We start from the raw sequence: 27347 nt of genomic DNA, 5'->3' as shown, positions 1-27347 counted from the left end.
CTGGATTATTTCTGACATCATATCTAGGTTTGTAAGGCTACAGACAAGCCAGCTAGCCTGAATTTGAGATATCACAGAGAAATCTTGCAGGTGACCTCCATAGGCTTAAATAGTCTAATAAGAAGGTGCAATGTATGATTCACTGGCATCAAAAAGGTTAAGAAAGAGATGCCCTTATGGTGAATGTAGCTCAATTCCTGCTCCAAAGCTGGAGGAAACAGGATTTCCTCCCTCCTCTGTGAACACAATTCCAGGGGATGGTATCTAATCATGGGAAATTACTATATAAGGCCAGGTCAGGCAATCTGATTCTGAAGGAATATCTAAGACATTAAACAATTCCTAATCATATATCTACAAGTAAATATTGGACCCCAATACATACAATAAAGTATTAGAAGTCACCAAGGAGCTCCGTACAAAGGCAGTAAGGCTTGTTACACAATCCCTTACATCCTTTGACATGAAACAGTCCATCATATTTATTAACATAATAACAGAGATGGTAAGAAGATCTGGCTCATTACATTTGCAGCATCTTCTTATACTGTATGCAGTTACATAGTCTGCAAACAAGAGCAGAGCTGTGGTTGGTATACAGCAATACTGGAGAAACACTCCACGTCACTTATGTGTTAGGCCGCAACAAGAAATACCATGTAAACCAGTCCCTCCACCTGACTTGTACTTAAAGGAATATTCCAATCTGGACCTTTATGGCAATATACACAGGATGCACCTATGTAACCCATATCTGAGAACAGGTGTCCCCCAACCTGTGACTCGTAGCTGACGTGAGCAGAGAGCACACCACATATGCACTTATAGGAATAGACCAGAGTCTATTGTGGATATGCCATAAATGTCCCAGATAAGTGTCCCTTGACGCTAGCACTTTAAGCTAAAGTCGGCCAAACCTACAGATTTCAGCAAGACTAATGTACATAGAAACCTACCAACTATCCTTAGATGACACATCAGGATAAATAAAGGTTGAGCAAAGGGCTTTCAACGTGCCCCATCCTTTTGTGAGATATAAGTGACCATCATGTATAACAGGGTCTTACGTCCTTCTCCCCACTGTATGCCCAAATATTAGTAGCTGAACCAAGCAGATGTGCACCAGGGCGCGTGGGACTGACAAATGCAGACTGTATGGGGATGAATATTGTGATGTCTGTTCCCAAATATTACTGTACTCAGTGGGCGCCTCTAGAAGGGCCAATACTTATATGCAAGTACTGAATACAAAACGCCTTACAATTAGCTTAATGACATTAATAGCATCAACATACTGATATTGCACTATTCTCGAGGCTCGTACTATGTTGCAACCTATTGAGTTCTGTACCTCTTACTTCCATCACGTCCCACATACTGTTACCCAAATCAACATAAATCATGGTCAAACAAATAAGTGAACATTAGCTAAACCAATAGGTGATTATGACCCAAATCAATATTACGATTAACGAATGATTATTTTAGGACACTCCCCTTTTTTACATGCCACGCCTCTTATTTATATGCCACTGAATTTTGGCAAACCTGACTGGATAGTGTAGATGGTGTACAGTTAGTGACATGTAGTCTATGGCAGTGCGAGACAGAATGACGGATACCAAATAAGTGATCTGACCAAGTTCACGAAGATTAATTGAGCCAATGTTTGATTTCGGTTATTTTTCAATTAATTGCCCAGCCCCAGCTGAAGCCAATGATTTCTGTGGGACAGGCCAACCATCACTGTCCCAACACTACTCTAAGAGTAAATCTATGTCAAATGCTGGGTTCCAACATGCGCAATCCTTTGACCTTCAGCGAGATGTGGCCAGATGTCAGATAGCACTTTTCTACCCCTCTTCCTATAAGGATACAGCTTGAGCTGAATATGCATATGTCAGGGTTTGGAAAGAAGAGTAGTCAGTATGGACACCTATAGCACCCAATAAAGCACAATAAAATATCCATGATTCTCAGACAGTCTTGTGATTCCTCAGAAACAGACTACATGACATGACCCAACATAGCGGATGTGAGAGAGATCATGTGATACATAAGGAGTCTGCAGAAATAAATACTTTCATTGTTATGTCTCGTTAGATATTTTAGGGTTAGGTGTGTACTGGACATGGTTGTGCCCACTAGTATACAAACTACAATAGAGAGAGGGGGGCCTAGCTGTTGATGCTACATCTGTTTTGTCACTGGATGGAGAGAAATGTGACCTGCTATAATCATGGAGAGGGACATCATTGCTGGAGCAGGAAGTACAAAGTCGGGCAGGGGGCCAGAAAGCACTTCAGCAGGAGCGTCAGGGTTAGGCTATGCTCACACTATAGGACGACATTAACAGTTGCAGAGTCGCAGATACAGACCGGTCCCCCTCCGTCTGTCCATGCTCATTTACTCTGATATAAATAATATGCTGCACACCTTCTTCCGCCATGTTCATTTACTTTTACAGTGGAAGAAAGCCCATAAAAGTAAAAAACCATCTCAGAAAAACATGTTCATTTACATTTACCCCAATGTAAAAAAAAGATTACTGGACACCCGAAAGAGAGGGCTCTGTCATTTTATGTCCATTGCTCTCATCCTGAGACAAATAAGAACGCCAAACGTTAAAATAACGGTGGATTATCTAGACCATCATTTATTTATTTTTTTATATAGAATGCTATAAAATAAACTGAGTAATTCTTACCTTACCAATCCCCTGCCGCTCCTATAATGCTATTTTTTTGTCCCCCCACTGGTCTCTGTATTCTGACATTTTGACACTGACAGCTATAGTGACGGACACAAAAATAAAAAAAAAACCTCCTGAAGTAAAACTGTATTTTTCCTAAAAAAAAAAAAAAAAAGTGCTAAGGCTGACCCACCCTCGGCCTTGCTAACTAAGTGTTAAATACCACACTGCCAGACAATTACTGTATACTATAGTGACTATTCAATGATTCCATAGTGACATGAGGTTTCTGCTATCTATTTCATTTCATGCCCAACAATGTGGAAGCCAACAGGAAAACTTGCAGTGCACTTCCTTTGAGAGCTATCAGCTCCGCTCCAAATGTTTGGCATATACTTACTGCTTTCCTGGCTGGCTGGGGCAACTGGAATTTCTAGAGTCCTCAGCTGCAACAACAAACCTTGCTTCAAGAACCAGAGGCTCGCTCCCTTCTAGGTATGGGGGGAGCCCTGGGAGTTTAACATTATTCTTTCATCCCCACAGAATATGGAAAATATTTCGACTTCCCACAAAATATATTCTTAACAATAGAAACAGCCATAGCCAGGCTTCAAAGAAGGAAAAAAAGGTCATTAAGAAACATTCTATACACAAGGTTTCTTAGAGAAAAAATTAACATTTTCCATGAGAGTGTAATCTACACCTAACCGTGCCAATACAACATTGTTTTAGATTTAAGACCCAGGGAAGAGAAAAAAGAAAAAAAAAGTGTAAAAAAAAATTTGAGAGACTGAAAGGGGACAGCACAGACTGACAGTATAAGGCGTCATTCATACAGAACATCCATATTTTGGTCAGTATTTTGCATCAGTATTTGCAAACCAAAACCAGGAGTGGAATGTAAACAGAAGAAAAATATAATGAACACATTTGTATGTTGTCTGTATTTTAGAACCACTACCGGAATTGCCTTTAAGAAGGCCTTTTACCAACTCTTTATATCCTTCAATAGGTGCCGCTCCACTGATTCCAATGAAGTTGGAGTTTTTCCCTATACCCTCCACCATTCCTGAGTATACGCCGTTAGCTTTGGTGCCTGGTGTTAACTAGGCTCTCTGCAGTTAGGTGGCTGGTCCTGTAATGGAGCCGCCCCCTTAGGCCACCCACCTGACAATAGACAACCCAATTAGCAGTGATTGCTCAGGAACAATGGGGGGGCTAGAGGAAAAAAAAAAAAAAAAAAAAAGGTCGACTGTGTCAGAACTTATATGTTGTTGTAGGGGCTGTTTGTGGTAATTTTCACGCCAAGAAAATCTGCTTTTAGGCCTTATTCGCACGTCTGTAAAATCACAGCCATGTGCTGTCTATACTCTTCATGGACGGCACACTGTCCCATTGATTTAAAGAGGACCTGTGCTCAGAGATGAGCGGTATTACATACCGCTAGAAAGCCGACAGTGCGCTGAATGCCGTGTCCTAACACTGATGGAACACGTCTGTAAAAATGAGGCCTTACAGGAAAGTATTTGCGCCGAGAACCTCACACCCCTGTCCTGACTAGAAGGAGCAATGTATAAGGCTTTCATGTTGTGCTCTGGACGTCCATTTTATATCGGTGCTGACTAACTACCGAAGCATACATTGAACAGACACACAAAATGACTGCCACTGAATGCTAGTAAAGCAATGTATGTTTGTGCTTACTGTATGCCACGACATGGTATAATGCAGTCTGCTGTCCTATTCCATTCAATAAAAAACACAGAAATGAGTGTCACCCAAATCCAAGCTTTTTTTTTTAGTCTGTCGGTTAAATGGACATCTACTGGTCCATGTTAAAGGGAGTATGTCACAAAAAGAATGTATTCTCTACCCATACATCAGGGTGGAGAATACCTGACCGACCCAAACACAAACTCCACTGATCCCAAGCTGAATGTAGGCGTGTTGCTTGGTGGACGGATAAAACGCACCCACATTCACTTCAGTGGGAGAGATGGAGACAGCCAAGAGCTTTACCTTATAGTAAAAATTAAAGGGTTTCCCAAACATATGTTTTTTGTGGGAAACGCAATGTATAAAGTCAGCTTTAGGGTTCAACCAATTACATCCATTTCCAATCTGCAGTATATGAAGTAATAAATATATGATCGTTGGTTATACCGTATTAGGGCTCGTTCACACGGGGCAAGAGGGGGTCGATTTTGACGCCAACTCCATCTCAGAATCTGCCCCCTCACAATAGAGAGTCTATGTAGACCACTAGCTTCTTTTTCCCTTGAGTGGTATGTTCCTGCTCACAGAAAAAAGAAGCGAGCTGCCCTTTTTTCAGGCGGATTCCACGGCTGATTCAGCAATGACGTCTGCCTCGCGACAGCACCCTCTGGACTAGGCCCATTCAGCCGTGACTGTCTGAAGCCGCGGCAGGCGCATTTTGGTCCTATTCTGACGTGGCTTTCTGCGTCAAAATCAGGACCAAAATATGCAGTCCCTAGCCCTGTGTGAACGGGCCTTACTCCACACCCATCTGGTATCCCCCCATTCAAACTCTAAGTCCAATGGCACCTCTGCTTCAGTATTTTATCTATGAAAAACGGATCCAAGCAAACATTTTTATCATCTGGATTTTATCAGTTTTTCGTGAATCTGTGCATCTATGATTCTGTGAATTTCAATAGACAAAGTCTAGAGTAAAAAAAATTAAAAAAAAAGTCGTATGGACACATTAAAAACAAACAAACAAACAAACAAAAAAAAAAACAGATGTGTGCATTCGCTCCATAGACATGAATAGGTCAGTGCTCTATCAGTAAAAGCAGATAGAAAACTGAAGACAAACCAGGACGTGTGCATGAGGCCGATGCTCAGCTATTAACCAGAACATGACTGATAAGTGCGTGAAGGGTTTTTCGACTAATATGTAACATCATTTGTCTCTTATAAGCTATATATACACACAGGTATACAATTCCTGGAGCTCATGGGACCTACATGAAGTGACACCAGCCCTCCTCCACCGGTCTGACACAATTAGATGATATGACAATAACTTGAGCACACGGGTCGATATTAAACCGCTCTCCTCTGCCTAATACATCCAGCCGGCTGACACAATCTATCTGAAAGAGACAACTAATTAATTTGCAGAAAACAACAGTCTCCAGAACAATGAACAGATTGAAGGCCAATAAGCGGACCCTTGTGTATAGAGGGCAAGTTGGTACAACTCCCAATCGGCAGCAGCAGAAGTCAGGCCGCTGCATTCCACATGCAGTTGTTATGTAGGGAGTCCATAGAGACTCTCTAATGGCTTGTTATGCACATGCCACCATTTCTGTACCATTTATAAATAGGAGGGAGGAGTTCACTGTTATCAAAGCTGTTTTCTTACAGCAGGTTAAAGGTAATGCTACAATTTCTGATGGAGATTTTAACATTTTAACCAATGTACAAGTATCAGTCAGAAATGAAGAGCTTGTATTTTTTTATGGGTAGGACGGGCTGTCACTCAGCCATCCTAATAGTTATATTGCAGTTTTTACCTATAAAAAAGTGAGGCTAACATGCTTTTTAATGGCGTTACAGTAGCACAGTGTTACCAGCCAAGTCACATAGCCAGTGAACATGCTTAGAAAACCCCAGCCACAATATGTAGACATTAGGCTACAATAGTACCTGCGATAGGGTGCCAAGTACGAGATAACAAGTGATCTGACCGTTCTCTAGGGCTGGAGTATAAATCTGAGTAACTGACAAGAGACAAATTGTAATGGCTAGATCACTGCTTCAGACTACGTCCACATGGCAGGTCTTGTGCGGTCTTCCTGGTATACAGCATTTAGTACCTACGGAAATTGGTCCACAGAGGATAACGGCTGAAGTGGTGACAGGGTTATGGTCACCCAAGGATCCTTGCTGTGTGTAAGGAGCAATGGCTAGCTCATCTGGTGCAATCCTATAGAAGAGCTACTAATGGCTATGACAAAGATGTCAGGACATACAGTACAGCACCGTGTGGAGTGTATGGCGCTTCGAAGCTGCAGGCTGGTCAGAGTGTCCATGCAGAGTAATCCACACTTCAGGACATGTTACAAGTGGTTGCCAAAAGCACATGTTTAATTACTTCAAAAACTGTATAATAATATGTATATATTTATCTATAGCCAGATTGTTAGCCTCATTTGGGACAGTGAGTGATGACAATATCTCTAATGCACTAAGTAAAATAAAATAAAAAATCCATCCATCAATATCAAATAAATGCTTTCTATATAAGCAGAAACAGGCTAAAGAATTAAAGGTTTATGGACATATATATAAGTATAGGCCCACTGGTTACCTGACCTCTCTACACCCTGTAGGGTAATCTAATCTGCTCATTGCCACACTACAGAAGTGATCCATATGGCCTATCATCATATAGAAAGGCCTGACTGTATTCAGGTTTCTGTATTGTGTTCTATAGTCTAGAATAAGACTCGGGCTATTTCTGTATACATGTAAAACACAAAGAGGCTAATAAAAACACTCGTGTGGAAGAAACCACAAGATCAAATACAGAGGAAAATGCACACAAAGGATAATAAAACAACCAAATGTATTAACATTCAATAAAAAACATACAAGACTGCAAACTTTTGCCTCTTCACACTCTGGCGGCACAGGTCTGGAAGCAGGCCCGGAAAGTGTCTTCTTATTCTGACACCCCTGAGGAAACCCCCCTGTGGCATAATCCTGGTCTGCCTGACCTTTATGGGTTACCTGATGCTCGGTCTTGGTCCCGGTATGGTGTACTCTTTCAGACCTATATGTACAGGGGGTCTTTGTTACATTTGATTCTCTCTCTGCCTCATGCGAGATTCCCAGTCACCAGTTTTTTTCGTTTTCTTCAGATCCGTCATGCTCTCTCCTATCCAGCCGAGTGCCATTTCTGAATATCCTTTGATTGGTGTGCTACGTTCTCAGGGTCCACGGGGTCCGATTTCTGTTCTTTATGATTTATCTGATTTATGCTAAAGTGTCCTTGGTTGAGACCCCGGCCCTGATGCGCTGGCGCACCAATATCCCGATGCTGACGTATGAAATGTTTCAGGATATTTTGGAATCTCCTCTCTACGTTTCTCCCTCGGCTAATAATAAGTTGATTCAATTGTTTATCTTGCATCAATGTTACCTGACTCCGGCTCACCTCCACAAGATGGGTCGTTTGCCTGCCTCGAATTGCCTCAGGTGCCCACACCCTCGTGCAGACTTCTGGCATTTCATATGGAATTGTCCGATTGTACGGGCTTATTGGAGGGGGGGGTGGATCTTCTGGCAGACGTCCTAGGCCTTCCTGTCCCATTTTCTCCTGAAATTTGCTTATTTGGCGTTCTGGATGAGGAGACCTGGCACCATCATGTCCGGATATTTCTCCGAATAAGTTTATTCTATGCCAGGAAGGCTATTGCCCTTCGGTGGATGGCCCCTCGGTCCCCGTCGGTGTCTCAATGGCGCAAACTGGTCAACTCGATCCTCCCCTTTAACCAAATTATTTACAAAGGCAGGGGCTGCCCTCAGAAATTTACTAAGGTCTGGGGAGCATGGTGTGTTTCCCCCAGCACCCAATATTCTGTTTCCTCCATGCGCTCAGCATTGGGCGCTTACGTACCCTGATGAGAGACGTCTACTGGGTGGATCCATTGCCCCTTACCTATGGGTGTAATTGTGTATTTGCTGACACTGTGGTGCTCTTCCGTTTTTTTGCATTCTTCTCTGCTGGTGGTGGAAGGGCGGGGGTGGGATGGTGGCGTGGCAGTTCTTTGATTATCAGTGTTGTTTTTTCTATGTCTTATTCTTTTTGCTGTTCTGTACATGTTTTTCTTGATTACCCTGTTTATTTTGTTGCATCTCCTTCAATAAAACGAGTTTAAAAAAAACAAACAAACATACAAGGCTAGAGCATAGTCTTACAAATCATACATAGTCTTACAAGACTAGAGCGTAGTCCAGGGATGAAACGAGTGTCAGCGGTTCTTGCGGCATTGTGGGTAACAGCTGGCTATGCTCTAGTCCATCTCATGTGATCCTGCGGGCGTTAGGTTTATATGCTTGTTCTTTGTGTACCTCATTATACTTGTTGCATGTGTTTCTTAGTTACATACTTCTATTGGGTAGGTGGTTTTTTTCGCTGGACATGCATATTTCCTTATTTATTTTCTCATTACCCTCACGTGACCCTCACCTCCTTAAGCCATCCCCTCCCTATTTTTGTCTTGGTATTTCTGGTATTTAGACCTTCCAAGTCTCCCCTTGTATAGGTTATTCATTTATTGTCTACATATCCTTGTATGTTTTTTATTGGATATTAATAAATTTGGTTGTTTTACTATCCTTTGTGTGGTATTTCTTATACATGATGCAGCCGTTTTCTTATTCTTTATCTCCCGGGTTAACAACTAAAACCCATGTATGAGCTCAGCCCAATAATAAGCATGTTCTATGGAAAGTGTCTGAGCAGAGCTCCATGTATGTCCTACAGATTTACAGCCTCATTGTTATAGGGAAGCTTGTGTCAGAAGATCCCTAAAGAAGATGCCACCCTTTACTGGAAGGAAACGCGAGCATTGGCATAGGTCTGAGTACACTGGACAAAACACACAACTGAACTACAACTACTCAGCAGTATCCAGAAGCATGTTAAAGAGCCCTTCACCCAGTCCTCAAGTTTAGCATACTTCCAATAACACAATGATAGGAAAGGCAGTGGGCAACTGCAATACTAGCTCATCACTTAATAGACTTGCTTCCATCTAATGTGCAGTCTTGTGGGTACAGATTCCCTAGAGGCAGGAAGTATGGAGCAGACCATATACAGTCCATGTATGTTGGCAGAAAACAAAGAATTCCCCACAAACAGCCGACTACCTGTTATGTATAGGGGTCTCCCACCTCTGCTCTGACAGCAGGTGAATATAAGTATCAGACAATTACCAGAAACGCTTCATCGCGGACTGTACATGCAGAGAGAAAAGTACTTCATGAACTACTATCCTTTCTGCATGACTTGTGCAGACACCACGCAGAAAACACATAGACCCCATTATAGTCTATGGAGTTTGAGTGCTTTCAGTCTTCACCACTTGTCAATGCGTTCGGTATTCTGTTCGGGGGGTCCCCAACGCGGACTCCCCAAACGGAATACCGAATGCAGATGTGAACCCGGCCTTATTTGTCTGAGATCAAGCGTTTCTGGTAATTGTCTGATACTTATATTCACCTGCTGTCAGAGCAGAGGTGGGAGACCCCTATACACAACAGGTAGTCGGCTGCTCGGGGGAATTCTTTGTTTTGTGAACCAGGCCTAAGCTGCTGCCTGAAAAGTCCTTAGGGAGTGCTTACACTTGCGCTGTTGTCCGCCCACCGTGATTCCGCCAAAATTGCAGGAAAAACAGATTGGGGATGGTTTGCCAATTGTCAGTTTAAAAACTCATTCATTTCAATGGGTTATTAAAGCAATCCGTTGATGTCCGTATGCAGCTTCTCGTCGTGAAACCGCTTTTTTTGCATGGACACAAAGTCCTGCTGGTCTGAGAACACATGCACACCGAGCTGAGCCAAGTGTACAAGTGTATACAGGGAATCGATTGAGATAGCTTTGGCCAAAGAGTGTTTGCCAACAGATATGTCATGTGTAAGGCCATCTATGTGTACAGAGGTTGCAAGAAAGCACACAGTCTCGTGGCTGAATACTACAAAGTCATAGCTAGATGTGCTACTATATAACGTATCCATACTATAATGTATTAGAGAAAATCATCCACCATACAGAATACAAAAGAAAAAAAAAACATAACTCTGTACATCTCCATATCAAATCAAAAGTCACAGTATGGCTGAAAAGATATCAGTGGATGCTGGAATCACAATTCAGAAGATGTATAGCCCCATAATATAGTCCGGGACATAAACCCTGAAACTAATAAAGCTACTAAAATCTACACACACAGACTTCTGGTATTAAAAAGTTGTGGACGTAATCGTCTCCCTTTAATGTATGAACCATATCCTCTAACTAAAGAAAAAAAGTGAAACAGACCATATACCAATATAGGGTATAACCACGTATGTGTTCGCTGTAAGAGGAGATGAATTATTCAGAGGCTCTCTCATTGTAGTTAATAGAAATACTTAGGGAAAACCAAATTAATTATTAAATTGACACTTGGGAACTGTATAATGACTTAAAGTAATAGGCTTTGTTAGATGGATGTTCAGCCAGCCATAATCTGACATCCATGACCTCGGCACAAGGCAATACAAACAAAACATAAAGACAAAGTCAACGTAAAGGGAACAAAATAGAGCTGCAAAATGAGGGGGAGACTGAATACCAGAGAGACGCTGTCACACAGAAAAACATTGTGAGCTCATTCACTCACTGCTGCCATTTCTTTTCATTTAGGCCCACGCGTCAATTCTGATCATGTATGCCTATAGAGAAATCATCCTTTACCAAGCACGAGGAAAACATAGTAAGGCCCTTTCACACACTGGCAGATGGAAATCTGAAATGGATATCTTCGGTTTATATTTATTCATCAGGTTTCCGCTCAGTAAGTAGCGGCCTAATCTCCCACAACACGACTTCTGACCTTCACACTTATAAAGGGAATAGGATGTAGAGCTCAGCAGAGAGCTGGCAATACACAGCGGCAGAGTATCGCTCAGTATTGTTGTTTTGATTTGTGGGTTTGTGTTTTGTTTTTTTTGTTTTTTAATACCCATTCTGAGCCCTTTGTCATCATTTTTGATCTCATAAACAACCCCTCTAAGGCTGCATTCACATATAGAAGTGTAACTCGCTGTGCTAGAAGCGTATGCAGAAACCAATATTACCCATGTTGTAGCAGAAATGAGTGTTTGATCAGTGGGAGAGGGGGGTCACTGCTGACACCAACCACCGATCATGAGAACAGGGATGCAAAGCCCCGCTTCTTGAATGGTCACTAGTTGTGCCTGACCGCTGCTGCTCCATTTAGTTCTATGGAATTGCTGAAGATACAACAGTACTCTACTATCTTCAGCTGTACCATAGAGATTACATGTGTAACCACTGCTCCATTCTAAGAGGGGGACTCAAGATCCCTATTCTCATGATCAGTGCTCCAATGGTCAGCCCTGTACCCATCACAGTCCCCTGGCATTTTAGTGCACATCTCAAATATACCTCCCCCTCATATTGGTAACGGTGCATGTACAGTGTATTCATACAGCAGGAGGTTATATTTTTCAACAAGTCTATTCTAGCTCCATAGGAAGGAATGGGTGCCAGATCCAAAAATATCGCTCATAGGCTGTGCCCTTTTTCAAACAAACATCTGAAATTCCACATTCCTCTAACACAGGGAAGGGCAGAGAGGTGTCGAGTTTACCCAATAACTTATCATTTTATGCTTAGGAAAGTTCCACTCCCTGATGAAATGCAAAAAAATGCTCCAGCGCTGAGCAATCCTTCTGTTCAGAGGGTTGTCCCCTAAAATACCACAAGGGTGCTAATCGCAGTCACACTGCTACGAGGGCCCTTGGCATTGCAAGCATTCCTGACACACTGCTAGCCTACTGCCTGGGTGTGAGATGACGAAATGCAAATTCCAGATTGGGGAACGCCAGCAAGAAAGAAACTGCTTCAAGACACCAATAACAGGATCACAACCCTACTCTACGTCAGGCACCGATATAATAAGCACCTACAGTTACAATCTGGCGCTCTTCCTGGATTGTGCAATGTGCCCGGGACAAACCAAATTTACAGTTTTAATTGGAGATTTGTTCTCCAGCAGTGCACAATGGGAAAAATGTATGCAAATTAGAAAAAAAAAAGGCTTCTTCTCCAGAAAGAAGAGGGAATTATCTGCAGATGCCAGTTTCACCGATCTTGCCCCTCATCATCAATAAAGGGGACTGTTTGGCTGGATAAGATATCAGGGGTGTGTGTGTGGGTACTACCCATACACCTGTCTTAGTCAAAATACACACATTTTCATGGCACAGGATGTGATCCCTTCTGTATTTTTCGTCACAAGTTGAGCTGACAGTATGTAAAAGATTTTCTGCGCCCTCCGGTCTCTCTGGAACACCCATCGCCCTAAGCAAGTATTTCCAACATTTACTGCTCACCTCATGAACTTGAGACTGAAGTGACGTACGGCTTGTTCTCAACTCTGACTTGTGCCTGTGTGACCTGCCGGGCAGGGGTGTTGGTGAGATTCAGAATTTGGACACAGTTTGTACTCAGGAAGGAAGACTTGCGAGAACCTCATGTTTTATAATGTGCTCTTCTGCTTTTTATGTATAGATAAAATTATACATGATCTCACTAAAGTTATACAGTCTGATGACTATTGTATTACGGAAACAGATCGTCACTGGATAACTAGCAAATGTCCCGGACCGCCCTAGGAATATGTGTAAATATACATTTTTGATAAATTATGTTTCTTTAGAAAGCAGCCAGGGGAGAGTGTTTAGATTTGTGTAGGGATTAGTTTTTATCCCGGACAACCCCTTTAAACCTGTGTCGAGGTATGTTTCTGACAGAGGTTTAATTCATCTGCCAAATGTTGGATATTTTAGAAGATAGAGATGGTTTTCACTGTGGCTCTGAATAAGTTGTAAGATATGAGAACAGAGAATCTCTCATCCAAGGGTACAGAGCATTACTGGTACATAGGTGAAAATGTCAATTTCCCAAGAAGATCATCAAAATGACTTACACAGCTATATATAGCTTTCTGCAGCTCTTTTTATAATAAACATCTGGTAACATGTTTCAATTACAACCGGGAATCTTCATCAGGCAACTTAATGTCCCAGGGAATAAAATATTTTAGAAAAAGTACACCGCCTCTTTTTATCCTGACGAAACCTCTCAAACGGTAGACAATGACAAGAACAGATAAAAAGTCTATTTTAGCCTTACACATCACACTGAAGGAAAGCTGCATATTTTGCAGCCAAAGCCCCCAAAACACGGCTTTTTTGCAAATGTGTGGCCTCAGCCTTAAGGTAGCACTATCGGATTACCAAATCTGGCACACATACAATTATGTGCAGAACTGTTTACGCTTTTTTTTTTCCCTTTTTCTTTTTAAATAAATCTAAATGTATAAGCTTAAAAATGTAAAAATAAAGAAAAATACTCTGTTTCTTGCTTAGTTTATAAACACAGTATGGGGAATGTGGCGTGACTCTCCACACACTAGCTGATACCCCTCCGCCCCCACACACACTTCTATACTACTCTATGCATGAACTTAGAACTATCCCTGAACCATAACTTCTCCCTTCTTATGTATCCGGGCTATATACGCTTCTTAAGATGTATGGACTATGGATCTGTCACTGTGATTCCACTATGTATGGTTGGCTTGAAGCAGTTGGTTGCGAGCCCCACGAGGGTACAACATACTATCACCACCCAGTGAAATATAGTACTGCTGGATATGTCTCCCCTATATCTGGTTGCACAATGTACTAAGTGCCTGCGTTAACTATGTAACTGTTTACTATGGTCTTTATGAAAAATGTGCATACAACTTATAAAAAAAAATAAAAACTTGCATTGATCATGACAAGTCACACTGCTAGCCCAATAAAGTCATAGTGGTTAAACTCTAGCAAACTAAAAATCACTGCACAGCATCTGGTCATATTGTCCGACCATTGTTGAATCATTCACATCACACGTTTAACATTCAACTGAATGATAAAAATGGTTTAAAATGGAAGGCCAACTGTTTCTATTCGGCTTCTGTATATCCCATTGCCTTGTATGGGAGTGGCGTTAACAGAGTAGAAACATTTCAGTAATCCTGACCACCATGATGATGATGATGATAAAATATATATATATATAATATGTGGTTTGCAGAGAATCTTTACCCCATGGCTGCACATCTTTGGCTTGTACAAAAAGCTTAGCTGAATAAAAGTGAACCACGGAGGCCGTGGTCTAATTTCTAGGGGAAAACCTTCCCAGAATAACAGCACAGGACAAGCTCTGAATTACTGCCTATGGTCCTGGAATGTAAATGCTCAACAAGCGCTTATGCTATGTCCCGAAGTCGGTTTACATTTGGCCCTGTAGAATGTATATATTCTTCCTTCTTACATGATAGGCTAGCTTCACATGCGAGTACAGCTAGCCTGTAAGACATTTTATATACTACGACAAGGGTGGAATATTTACTGTTCTCATAGCACAGCTGACAAGGGTTACACCTGTCACCATATCAAAAGGCCAGGGGACCCAAGTCTCCAAAGAGGTAGTTACATGTTGTAGTTAGAAATCTACATGGAAAACCCAACAGTGTAAGGCAGTTCAATAAAAGCCACAATAAATTTTAAAAAAACCTACCATATGAAAATAAAACACATAAAAACACCCCATACATTGTATACATTTGTGAACAACATTTTCCAGTCTTTGTACAGTATCTATCCAGCTGTTGGTCTGGAAAATGAATTATTGGGGTTATATGTAATGTACAGAGTTGACCCTACAGCACAGGCAAATCTCATACAAACAAGTACTAGAACCTTGCCTAGGGCCGAGCTCACAGCGCTGGTTAACCAATTTGCATTAGGTCAGGCAGCCAGTTGTTTGTCTTATATGTAATAAGAATTGTAGAATATCAGTATAGTTCACACTATGAAATGTCAGTTACAACGTTCATATGAGACTATTGTCTCCGGGGAGACATACACATAGTTTCCTGGAGATATTATTGTACATATGATATAACCAATGATTGGCTGAGAGAGACCAGGTCGTAGAGACCAGCAGGGAGCAGGGTAGACTCGCATGAGCATCATTTCTATTGTCTTTTATGCCATTCTCACCTTTTAATCTGAATGTAAATGACCCATTTGGTACAACAAGGCATGGCAGGGCCTTCCAGAGCACTAGTTTTTGCCTATGGTCACCGTATCCCTAAACAGGTATTGATAGGTTTTGAGGTACAGTGACTACAGATAAAAGCAGGTGTTCAGGCACCCATGTCACAGCTTGTGGGAGCCAAACCGCTCACTTACCTACAGGCTAAAAGTTGGCTTTCTTGGCAACAATATTGCACTTTGACACAAAAAGGCTATGCTACAGTATATGTTGGCACTATGTATTATATATGGAGGTGGTTTGGAAGTGATTTCTACGGTGATCTATCCCCTTCAATATAGATACTGTATTTAAACATGGCAGTGTCTTCTGAATAATACAGGAGCAGGAAGATGACAGATCTGTATCATGCAGCACACAGCATTCAGCCCAAGGCAGCTGCCACCATAGCAACACTCAGAAATCCCATGCAATGGTTGCACTCACCTTCCGCATGCTGCCTGGATACCTGCAGCTGAATGGACCAGACACAATGGTTAAGTGATAGCATGGAAAAAGGTTTTCCTTCACAGATCGGCCGCTTCATTGTAATGGACATTTCTAGAAACACAGTGACAAATGGCAAGATGGCCGCTGCTGCTTCTAGTAGATTCTCACAACTGGAAAGCTTATATTCTTGTTTCACAGTCTGGCTACGCTGCACATCACTTTATTACATAAAACCACTTCCTAACCAGAGTCACTATCGGAGCCATAAAGGCTGCGATATAGACAGAGACAGAAGACATTGCCTAATGTTCAGTAGTGTGACTACAGACTTACTGGTATGCCAAAGGTGACTTATGCTCGGGTCACACACTGGAATCCGGAGAATTTAGAAGCAGAATTTTTCCGCATGACCAAGTCTGCTGCAGAATTAGCAATTTCTTCATGATTTTATTATTTATTTATTTTTTAACCACCCATGCACTTCAATGGACGTTGACACAGGAAGAATCTGCCTGAAGATCAGGCATGATACTTACTTTTTCTGCTAGCCGAAAAAAACAAAAAAAAACTGCTAGAACAGGAAAATTAAAAAAAAAAAAAATTAAAGAAAACCCAGCATCTGCCCCTTCCTTTGAAATGAACGAGGCTCCACACTCCTCAGTTTGAACATATCCTGAAAGAAGTGGCCCACATAGCACAAACTCCTTCATAGGAGCCTTCATAGTAAAGTACTAGATGTTTGTTGTGGGTGCTACAATGAGGTCCAACAGACTTGAATGGGACACAGCTGCAGTACCCAGAATATGAACAGTGCAATGTCCAGTTCTTTAAGTCGTTTTATTATACGCCATTCATTTTGAAATGTGGATAATCCCTTTAACTGATTGTGTAAGGCTAGCCTTAGAGGAAAGTTTCACCCCACAGACAATAGATAGCCGTTTCCACCAATATTATATTTTATAGGGGTAACTGGAGGAAAACATTGAATAGAAATGGGTGACAATGAAAATATTCACAAGAACAGCTTTATAGAAGACCAAGTCCTGAAATTCAACTACCAGTAAGTAGAGGACTAGGACAATTGGCAGAGCATTACTCTAAGTCAAAGTTCCTAAACTCTATTTTTAATTCAGTGGCAAACACTTAGCACCACCTAAAGTTTGTAAGAAGCCTCTGCACCTCAGGAAAAAAAAACATATTACATTCGGAAGGTAACAGTGCACACCCAACAACTTCACCACCAGCTTAATAATGCAGGAGTGTAAGGGAAGTTCATGAGCTTATAACAGATAGATCTGCACTTGTATAACCTCTCATTTTTAAAGTTTTCTTCTTCTAGGAGGGGTTGACTTCTTTTCAGCTGTTTTATATTGATGTCTGAAGTCTCACATTGCCTGGCCACTACAAAAATGATATGGTCTTCTACAGTAGTCTAAAGGTGGCCATATACATTAATGAACATCTAATGTACAATCTATACTATACTATAGTATACGATCTATATACTATAGATTCTATAGGATGTTCTGACTCTCCCCTGGTGAATGGTGTAAATGAAAGATTGAGTAAGTGAGACTACAACATTCTCAAAGCTTGGTTCTCATGGGAGATAAGTGTAGTCAGATGTAGGGTTCTCCCTTTTTCCTATTGAGACAAGCCCGGAATGTATTTTTCTTGGGAGGGTTGGTAGGAATCGCTGTTGGCTGAATGATTGTCTAGTGATAACCATGTAAAATGTCTGGCCACCTTAAGGCTATAGTCACAAAGTTTCAGCAGCACATTAGTCACTGGTGGAGTTACTGGCCGCTAACCCACCATGCTGTACAGTAGCAAGCTCTCAAGCAAGTCAATTTATGTCACCCCAATTCAGGCAGTTTTTGCAGCGATGGCACTGCTGAATTTCCATGTGAAACAAATACTGAACTGTATTTGCTTCTGCTTTGCAAAGTCTGACTTAGTCCAATTCGCCTTACAAGCACCCAATGAGGTGAGCGTCACCCGGGGCTCAGTATCAGGGCATACAAGGGCTCGGTTTCAGCTCCATCATCAGCTTATTGTGCACAAAGCAATGAACAGACTTTCCTCAAGTGTCAGCTGAACAGATGAACTTTGGCATGTTGCACTCTATATAACAAACACCTCTCTCCCCCAGATTGAAGAGCTGCTCAAATGGTATTCTAGGAACTCATTTTAAGTGTGAAGAAGACCAGACCCCACAGTGGAGACACGGCCACGTGTTTTACTTCATACATCGCTGTAACGGTGGATCAGATAAGAACCACATTACAGCAGCCCATGAGGTGCTATAGGATAGTAATGTAGCCTCTATGTCAGGCTGAAGACTCAATCACCCCATACTCCCACCATACAGGCAGAAGAAGACTTGGATTGGATAATGTGGAAATCAAGACATTTACTGAGCGCCACGTTACAGAGTTCTCCACGTCTCCAGGTCCTGTCAAATATTTCTGCTGCTGAACTCTAGTACCTACATTAAGGCTGAGTTCACACGGAGTTTTTTGGTCAGGAAAAATCAGCTTGGTAAAATCCATGTGGCGTTTTTTGAAGTGTTTTTTGGAGGCTTTTTTTTTTTTTTTTTTTTTTTTAATGTGCCCATGCATTATCTTCTTAAAAACGCCTCAGGGTTTTTGTCAATTCCACGTAAAAAAAAAGCGCCAAATTCCGTGTCCAACAACGGCAAGGTGGATTTTCCGCCTCCCATTAACTTGCATTGATTTTTTCAGGCGGAATCCGACTGAAGAATGGACATGTCGATTCTTTTTTCCACTAGTGGAAAATAATTACAAGCGGATTACATAGGACTGTATGGGGAGGTGTTTTTTGGAGGAGGTTTTTGAGGCGAATTCCACCTCAATATTCTGATCAAAACTCGTGTGAACTCAGCCTTAGTGCCCTTTCACCTACTTGGAGCAGCAAAGAATATTTTAACCCATTACAAACTACCCCATTATTACTAGCCTCAATCCAACAGAGACCACAATGAGGAGCAGACCTCTAAGCTTAAGGCTGGTCTTACACGACCGTAGTTTAAGACCGCAAATGGTCCGCAATTGAGGGTTTTCAATTGCGGACACATTATATTCAATGTGACCTCTTACACCACCGGATATTTTATCAGTGGTGTGCCGGGCCGCAACCGAGGTCCGCACTTTATAGAACATGTCCGTAATGGCCGTAATTCATGGCACTGCACGAACTCGCCCATAGAACTCTATGGGCGAGTGCGGCAGTTTACGGGCATCTGCGGAGTCTATGTTGATGATCAGCAACTTGCGGACCGTAAAAGCATTATCTTTAAGTCATACATGTTACAAATACATAGACACTATAGTGTCTATGTATTTGTAACACTGTAATATCGCTTTTGGATCTACAGCTAGAGGGGAAAAAAAAGGAAGGGCCACTACCTGTTATTTCTGGGCCCCATACACTGCAGTGATCAGGGCCTTATGGACTATTCCCCAAGATCTACCTAGAAACACATTAAGGCAGACTTCCTGCCATTTCACTTTACTCCGAATACCACCTATGAGCTGGGGTAATTTTATGCTAGAACATAAGCCCAATTCTAGACAAAAATTGGAGGAAGGGAAGAGTGAATAATAGAATATTGTCAAACCCTATAAGGTATTGTGATCCATGTTTGCATGTCCCTAAATAAGGCCGTATATGTGTAAAGGTGATCATACCTTGAAAGATTTGGGATGGCTGAAAAGCTCTGGTGCCTTTTTGGGACAGGGATGTCAGGTTACTATATCTATAATGTGATGGCCGCCTGTGTAATTTGACACTAAACAGTTTGCAATAAGTTCAGCCCTATTTTAAGGACCAATAATTTTTCTTTTTATCTGTCCCTTTGCTGTACATTTCAGATGTCAAAATTTGATGCCAGCCCCTCTAGATATTCAATTATTTATTACTCAATTTCTAAAATATAATAAAGACTCACTACAATAACAAATATTTAAGATATGGCAAACATGTAGCAGTAAAATGGATATACTATAACCACTAGTCATCACAAAGTCTCAGTGTAAGTGATCACCGAGATAGAAGTCGCACAGGAATGCAGCCAGCAAGGTATTTGAGACTGGACTTGTACAAGATCCAAGATGGGATCATTCCGATAAAGCTCGAGATAAATCCCTGCATAGACCGACAAGCAAAAGAGATCAGTGATTATACAACCAAACTGCTCTGTGTGCCACCAACACATCTTACCCTGCTAACAACCCGAATTCTCAGTTTCAAAGGAACCTCAGGACTGTCAGAGGTACAAGATCAGGAGACCTGTCCCCGCATCATTTGACAGCCATGTCCAATCTTTATTCTCTATTAATAAGGTGCAAAGTGTTTATCTACAGAAGACGCAGTAAGCCGGACACCCCCATACATATACATGATGGACTTTCCACATGTTACGTGTACTTTTTCAGGAACTACATAGTTTGTTGCTGATAATGAGTCATAGCCCTCAGGTAGGAAGGATCTAGGTGGAGCAGCCAAATTTCCTGGAATAAAGGCCAGATCAATGGGAAAGATTACAGAGAGTGAAAGTTTAAGAGACAGTGTGGTAAAAGTTCATGACAAAAGCAGCTATGTATGTGGACATCACTGCCGTAACTTGTTCAACTGGTCCAGCAATATAATGTCCTCAGCACCGGGGAGGTCTAGAACATTATGCTTCATGCAGTGGCGTAACTAGGAACGGCAGGGCCCCATGGTGAGCTTTGGACTTGGGGGCCCCGCCCCAACCGACACCCACTAAAGACCCCAACCACCCCCCACATTCCTGCACTCTCCATTATGCCCCATAGTGGCTCCTGCACACACTATTATGCCCCACTGTGGACACCCATTGACAATTATTATACTCTGGGGTGTTTTCAGACCTAGAGTATACTAATTGGAGACCGAAGGGGGGATACCAACATAAATAACAATGTTACTTACCTATCCCCGGCTCTGCTGCAGTCCTCGGTGGTGTCGGCCATCTTCAATGACGTCCGGGGACTTACACATGACCTGGGACGCAGGCCCTGGTTATGTGATGTCAGAGAGAGTCACAGACGTAGGCCCGAAGCCTGCCCGTAGAGGTAAGTAACACATGTTTTTATGTTACCTTACCTCCCCTGGACCTCTGATCATTATACTCAGGTGTCTGAAAAGATCCTTGAGTATAATAATGATGTTTGTGGTGTCCGAGGCGTCACTTACCGATCCCAGCCACTGCCAGGATCGGTAAGTAAATAAGGCCCGTTACCGGCTGGAGTAAGAAAAGAAAAAAGCGCAGCGGTAGCGGCTGTCGCTGGGCCTCTAATGTCCCGGGCCCTGTGGTAGCTGCTACCCCTACTACCCCAATAGTTACGCCATTGGCTTCACGTACCAATAATAAAAGCTAAAAGAGAAGTTCCATTATCAGAAATGTACTCATAGAATATAGTACTATGGTAAAGGTAAGGCATGGACCTGCAGATCTTAGGAGATAGCAAAAAAGAAAGAGAATCACAGTACAAGAGCCAGGACAATGGATTCTGCTTGATATCTGAAGGGCATCTACAATCCCCTGCAACCATTCAGATGAATTAGGTTAAGTGCACACTGTGGAATGTAAACAGCAGGGGAGGGAAACATTGCCAGAAAGTCATTCCCCGAAACTACAGGGCAGCTCAAAACCAAAAGAGCAGCTAGAAAAAGAAGTTTTTTTTATTATTATTAAGCTTATAGAAAGGGGAATAACTCACAGCCAAAATCTACCGCATTGAGAGGCTGTCTAAAGGTCAAGGTTTTCTGTGTGGATCAATTCTTGGTAAAATCTCATCTACTTAGATAGCTGAAACATTGTGAATTTTCTACATGTGATTTTCTGGTGGAATATCTGCAGCGTATCTGTGGTGGGCAGACATACTCTTATTGGTATTTCCATTGCCAACAATAGTGACTGGGGCAAATCTACCAGCCAGTTGCTTTTTCAGCTGTTACTGAACTATGCCCTAAACATTCATCTGCTTGACACACTGGTCCAGCTGAAGTACATGCCAGGATCGTACGGGCATTTATAACAAAGCATAAAACCCCCACTAAGCTTTGGCATGTTTCTGCATCTAGTCTATTATCATTTCAGAGACAAGATGGGGTTAATAATTCTAGCATGAAGAGGCTACAGTACGTCACGAGTTGTAGCTAGGTAAATGCATACCATGGACCTATAGAAAAATAAACTGCTGTAGTCTCAGGACTACTATGTAAGAGCCAGATGGACAAAACTATTAGCCATGGACAATGCACACAACACATTCACTAACTACAACGACTTGAGACTTCTTTAGTTGTAGCCTCGCATGGCCTTTACTGTCAAATGTAAGAAAACATTTCACTTAATCTACACTGTAATTCAATATAAGCAACGACACAAACTATTAAGCTAGGAATAGCAGAACAACAACGCCATCAAGGACTTCCCTACCACAATTATATCCGCTATTAGTCAATAACTAATAATTAATTATCGAATTGCATGACAAGCACAATGAGGATGTCAGTAATATTACAACAATGTCTAAATAAACAACACCAAACGGACATTATAAAGAATAGAGGGGTAAGTAATCTTTAGCCAGAACCAAGAATTGCTGTTTTTTCCTCCAGAACACACTCTATGACTACAAATTTCATGGGCGCTATCTAAGGCCCAGTTCACATCTGCGTTTGGGTCTCCGTTGGGGGGAGGGGGTCCGGCTTAGAAACAGAAACCTAAAGCAGTTACCTAAGGAAACACGTGGACCCCATAGACTATAATGGGGGCCATGTGGTTTCCATACGAAACATGCAGAGAGAGAGGTGCTTCTTATAGTTGTATTTTCCCAGGTAACCGCTTTTCTATGTGTATAGGTTTCCGTTCGGGGAGGGGGTCCCCAAGCAGACTCCCCGAACGGAAACCCGAATGCAGATATGAACTAGGCCTAACAATAAAAACTTACACAACCACCCAGAGTTGGAAGAATCACTTTGAAGAGACACCTAGGACCAAAGATGCAGGGGCAGAGGTAGCAGTCACTGCGCCACAAATACCGCTATTCTAAATGGTACTCGGCAGGTAGGGGCCTCATTATAGATTTTCCATTAGGGTCCAGGAGTTTCAAGTTACACGTTTGCCAAGGAGAGGTGTTCCAGGCATTGCTGTGTCGGTAATAATACATGGGAGATATGAACACTACAGTATAATCGGTAGGCCAAACTACTGACTTCAACTCCTATTTCTCCACAGTCCAATATGCCAATCCTTCTTTGCCCTATACTTGCCATTACATAGAGTAAAGACACCCAAATACAAAATTACATGGTCAGCCACTACTAATAAAATAAGCTAGTTGGCCCATATATGTCTAATTTATCTTAAGCGTTTGCCACCATAACTTATAGGATGCTATGGAAGTTCTCAGTACCTGGTCCTGAATAAAATCACACTGGCTCGAATATTTACATAAACTTCTCTACCCCTGCTAAAACTATGCGCTTTGTCTCAGAGTTTATGAGCAGTGTACAGCATAGGCCAAAGAAAACGGATGAATAAAAACATACAAAAGGGAATCTCAGATATGTACATGCATCTACTGGTAAACTAGTCACTGTATCCACTGGAACACGACTGCAAATGACGTATGTCATATTTACCAAGTGTTTCAACATCATTTTCAGTAAATACATAAATGCAGATTTTTAGAGAAAACACCTTACCATATATAACAGTGCATACCTGCTGTAGAAAATCCTTGCATCCTAGAATGCTCAGGCATAACAAATGTGAGTGTCATCCATGTCCGTCCTAGTGCGCAGAGCCTACTGCCAATGTCACGCTTCACACATGCACGTAGTATATATTATTCCATTTGTTCTAGATACAGCTAGGCACACTTACCATATTTTTAATGAAAACACAAGAGCACTGTTTTATCTCTGTAAGTACAATACCATAATATTATAGTAACTGCAGAGAAAGCTGAACTATAGCAGCAATGCCCATCTATCTGGCCTCAGCTACACACCGCCATTACTGGCACATAAGCATTTATAATACTAGCTTCTGTAAAACCCACCCAGAGGATACAAGATACAATGCCACACCGCAAAGCCTGCTAACAAGCATGACCAGTACAGAGATTGCCCCCCTTCATGACAGAACAGCCGGGTACAAATGCAGCTGTTAGACTATTTCTGGAAGTCAAAATAACAGCCGAGGCCCACACAGGCCTGACTGCATACCACTACCATGCCCTGTGCCAGTGTAGGAAGTGAGCAAAATGCAAGCAACAAAGACGCGTGCCAGGCTGTCCATTGTACACTACAGCTCAAAGGGCAAGTGGCAAAATCTTACCCTGCCCCTCCAGTTATTTATTTTTCTTACTTGTATAGCTCTAATATATGCAGAAGAACAGACATTGTCAACCACTAGCTATAGTATCTATTGACATGCACATGGTACAGGCACAATGGGCAACAGCTGCATGCCCAGGGCACATTCACTATCTGTGTTTGCCTACTTGACAGACACACCTAACTTCCTTTCTTTTATTAATAATCAACTAACAGGATATTCCTAAATTCCACACAGGGCTGCTCTGCCTTAATTCTCTAAAAGTCTATGAAAACTTTAAAAAATAAGAACACATGTATTTTTACTATTAATACTAATGTACACACACAGCACATAACCCTTTCACAATCTTTCCCTGTCTGTCAACCACATGGCATGTCACTTTCGCTAGGCAGAGCTGTAAACAAATAGCACTGAGGATGGTATGTATGAATGCGGTCAGAGAAGTTATTTAATACCTTACAGAGCATGCTACAATATAGAGCACACATTCCAATAACATGCGACTAATCTGCCATTTACTGATTGTGGGGGTTCAATCGATGGACTCGCCCACTGATCACAAAAAAACGGGGCCCTTTATACTTCATATGAAAGGAGCAGGTGGTCATGCATGGGTGCTGTCACTCCATCACTACAGTACTGCCGAAGAGAAGCTGCATGCATGTAAGTATGGGCAGCACACATGCTCCATCACATAAGGCACACAGGACCCTTCATCTCATGATCATTGGGGGGAAGCAGTGGGAATCCCAACAATCACGTAGATATGTGATGTGATTAGGATATAACCATTGATTGAATACTGTAACATTCAGGTATTTTTCTAAGTCCACAAGTCACGTCTTTATGTAGATTTCACCCATCACAACGCACAGCATGAAATCCACCGCAAAAGACATGGCTAAAACATGTATGTTTAGCCCAGAAGGTATTGCGGTTGCAGCGATTTTTCCATCCTGTATGGACGTATCCTGAAGATAAGTATTACTGATAAACCATAAGCAGGAATATAACCGATAACCTCCGCATAGTACAAGCTGCGCTCTCACCACACCCTTTACTCACTTCATCATAGAGAATATTCTGACACCGGGTTAATGCTGTCAATGAAAAGTCAGACTGAAAAATAAAATCTCATTCATATGTGAGAGAAAGTCCACATGGACCTCAGGACACCTCTATGGGGTACGCAGACACCCCAATATCAGTATCACATAGTAACTTCAATGAAACAGTCTGCAGATTACATTGCAGAGTTCTATAGAATCTTTTAAACATTTACACCGCCCTATAGGAGGTACAATGTGTTCATACATATGGTGCACACCACAGGCTCTAACTTTTCCATTGGTGTTATGAAGCAACACATGGATCCCAGTCTGAGTAAACTGATCGTACAGTAGTAGCAGCAGCACCCACAAAATATGTGTCCCCGTAATGTAACACCCCTCCTGCAGTAAGCCCCCACCCCCATACTGACAGGCACAAGTTGTTCTTTTAGACTAAAGCATGCTGAGTGGCTATGCCGGGACTAGTAGTGCAGCTGGCCCCCCACACACTAGTACTAGCCTGTATACACACGTAGCTGACCGCACAGGACACTGCAGGAGCAGACAGTCTCTCACAGAGGACTCCCATTCAGTCTCTCACATGCTATGTTATACATGACTGCTCACCATAGCTCCCGGCACCCGGCCACCGTGCCCCCAGTTCCCCGGCATCTCACCTGAGTACAGGTCACTATGAGGCTCCGCCGGGAGACCACAACTCTTTCACTGGGACAGTCCCGGCCTCTCAGTTACCGAGCATGCGCAGCCCCTGTGCGCTTCCAAATAGACGGGGCGTAACCTCCTGTAGCTCCGCCCATTTTGACCCTGACTATAAGAGTGATAGCGTAGTGGCAGGGAGGGAGCATGTATAAGATATAATACACCCACTGCCGCCTCCCACACGTGCTGCTCTATGCTGTGCCCTCATGTAGCCTGCTGATAGGTCTCATTACCAGCTCTCTAGTAAGTGACACTGCTGGTGTGTGGGAATACAGGGTTGGCAGCAGCACCTGATGCCAGGCAGACACCCAAAGTGACTGAGACATTGTTTAACAAGGCTCAGACAGTCTTTGCTGTTTCATTTTCGCTTTTCCTTCCATCCTTCAAGAGTTATATTTTTTCTTATTTTTCCCTTGGCACAGCCATAATTATGATCTGTAATAGTGCGACGCAGCCACAAAGCTGTAAATATGGGAAAAGGAGGAATTCCCCCCTCCTCCCCAAATTTAAAGGGAGAATATCAGCGGGAAAATATGTATTAAACTAATGACAGTAGGGCGATTTCTACACTTTCCAAATATGTCTTTCTCATTCTGCATTGCAGCTCCTTTTTCATGAAAATCAGTATTTTGTTCTTAGGCCCCGTTCACATGGGGCAAGAGGGGCAGATTTTGGCGCTGAATCCTCATCAAAATCTGTCCCCTCCCATTAGAGGTCTATGCAGACTGCTAGCATTCTTTTTTCCGTTAGTGATTTGTTCCCGCTAGCGGAAAAAAAGAAGCAAGCTGCCCTTTCTTCAGGCAGATTCCGCAGCTGATTCAGCCGTGGCGTCCACCTCGCGACAGCACCCTCCGGACTGGGCCGATTCATTTGGGCCTACTCCAAGGCTGCAGCAGGCGCATTTTGGTCCTATTCTGACACGGCTTCCCACATCAAAATCAGGACCAAAATACGTGGTTCCGTGCCCCATGTGAACAGGGCCTTATGAAAATGAGCTGAAAAGGGCTTTGGGGGTGTCTCTTCTGCTGAGGGTTCACAGTCTTCTCTAGATCATGGCTCCTAACTGGAGGCAAAGTGGAAGATGTTACTCAAGCAGTGGGTGAAGGGCTGGGCAGCAGATTA

At 42.4% G+C, this 27347-nt stretch overlaps 1 protein-coding gene across 5 annotated transcripts in view; it reads right to left on the bottom strand.

The window, feature by feature from the left end:
* Positions 1-26248, bottom strand: part of MYO1C (myosin IC) — a 104585-nt gene extending 78337 nt beyond the window's left edge. The window contains exons 1-2 of one of the 5 annotated variants that reach the window (XM_075263924.1): positions 26183-26246; positions 16056-16083 (exon numbers count right to left, since the gene is read on the bottom strand). In XM_075263924.1, the coding sequence (XP_075120025.1) occupies positions 16056-16064 (9 nt within the window). In that variant the 5' untranslated portion in view covers positions 16065-16083; positions 26183-26246. Of the gene's footprint in view, positions 1-5683; positions 5704-16055; positions 16084-24175; positions 24350-26132 lie in introns of those variants that run through there. The other 4 variants (XM_075263925.1, XM_075263922.1, XM_075263927.1 and 1 more) reach the window with 4 other exon arrangements.
* Positions 26249-27347: the final 1099 nt, after the last annotated feature.

This window comes from Leptodactylus fuscus, chromosome 2 (genome assembly GCF_031893055.1).
Source record: "Leptodactylus fuscus isolate aLepFus1 chromosome 2, aLepFus1.hap2, whole genome shotgun sequence".
Taxonomy (NCBI): Eukaryota; Metazoa; Chordata; class Amphibia; order Anura; family Leptodactylidae; genus Leptodactylus; species Leptodactylus fuscus.
The sequence above is the reverse complement of the archived record's forward strand: the minus strand, read 5'-3'. Positions and strand labels throughout refer to the sequence as shown.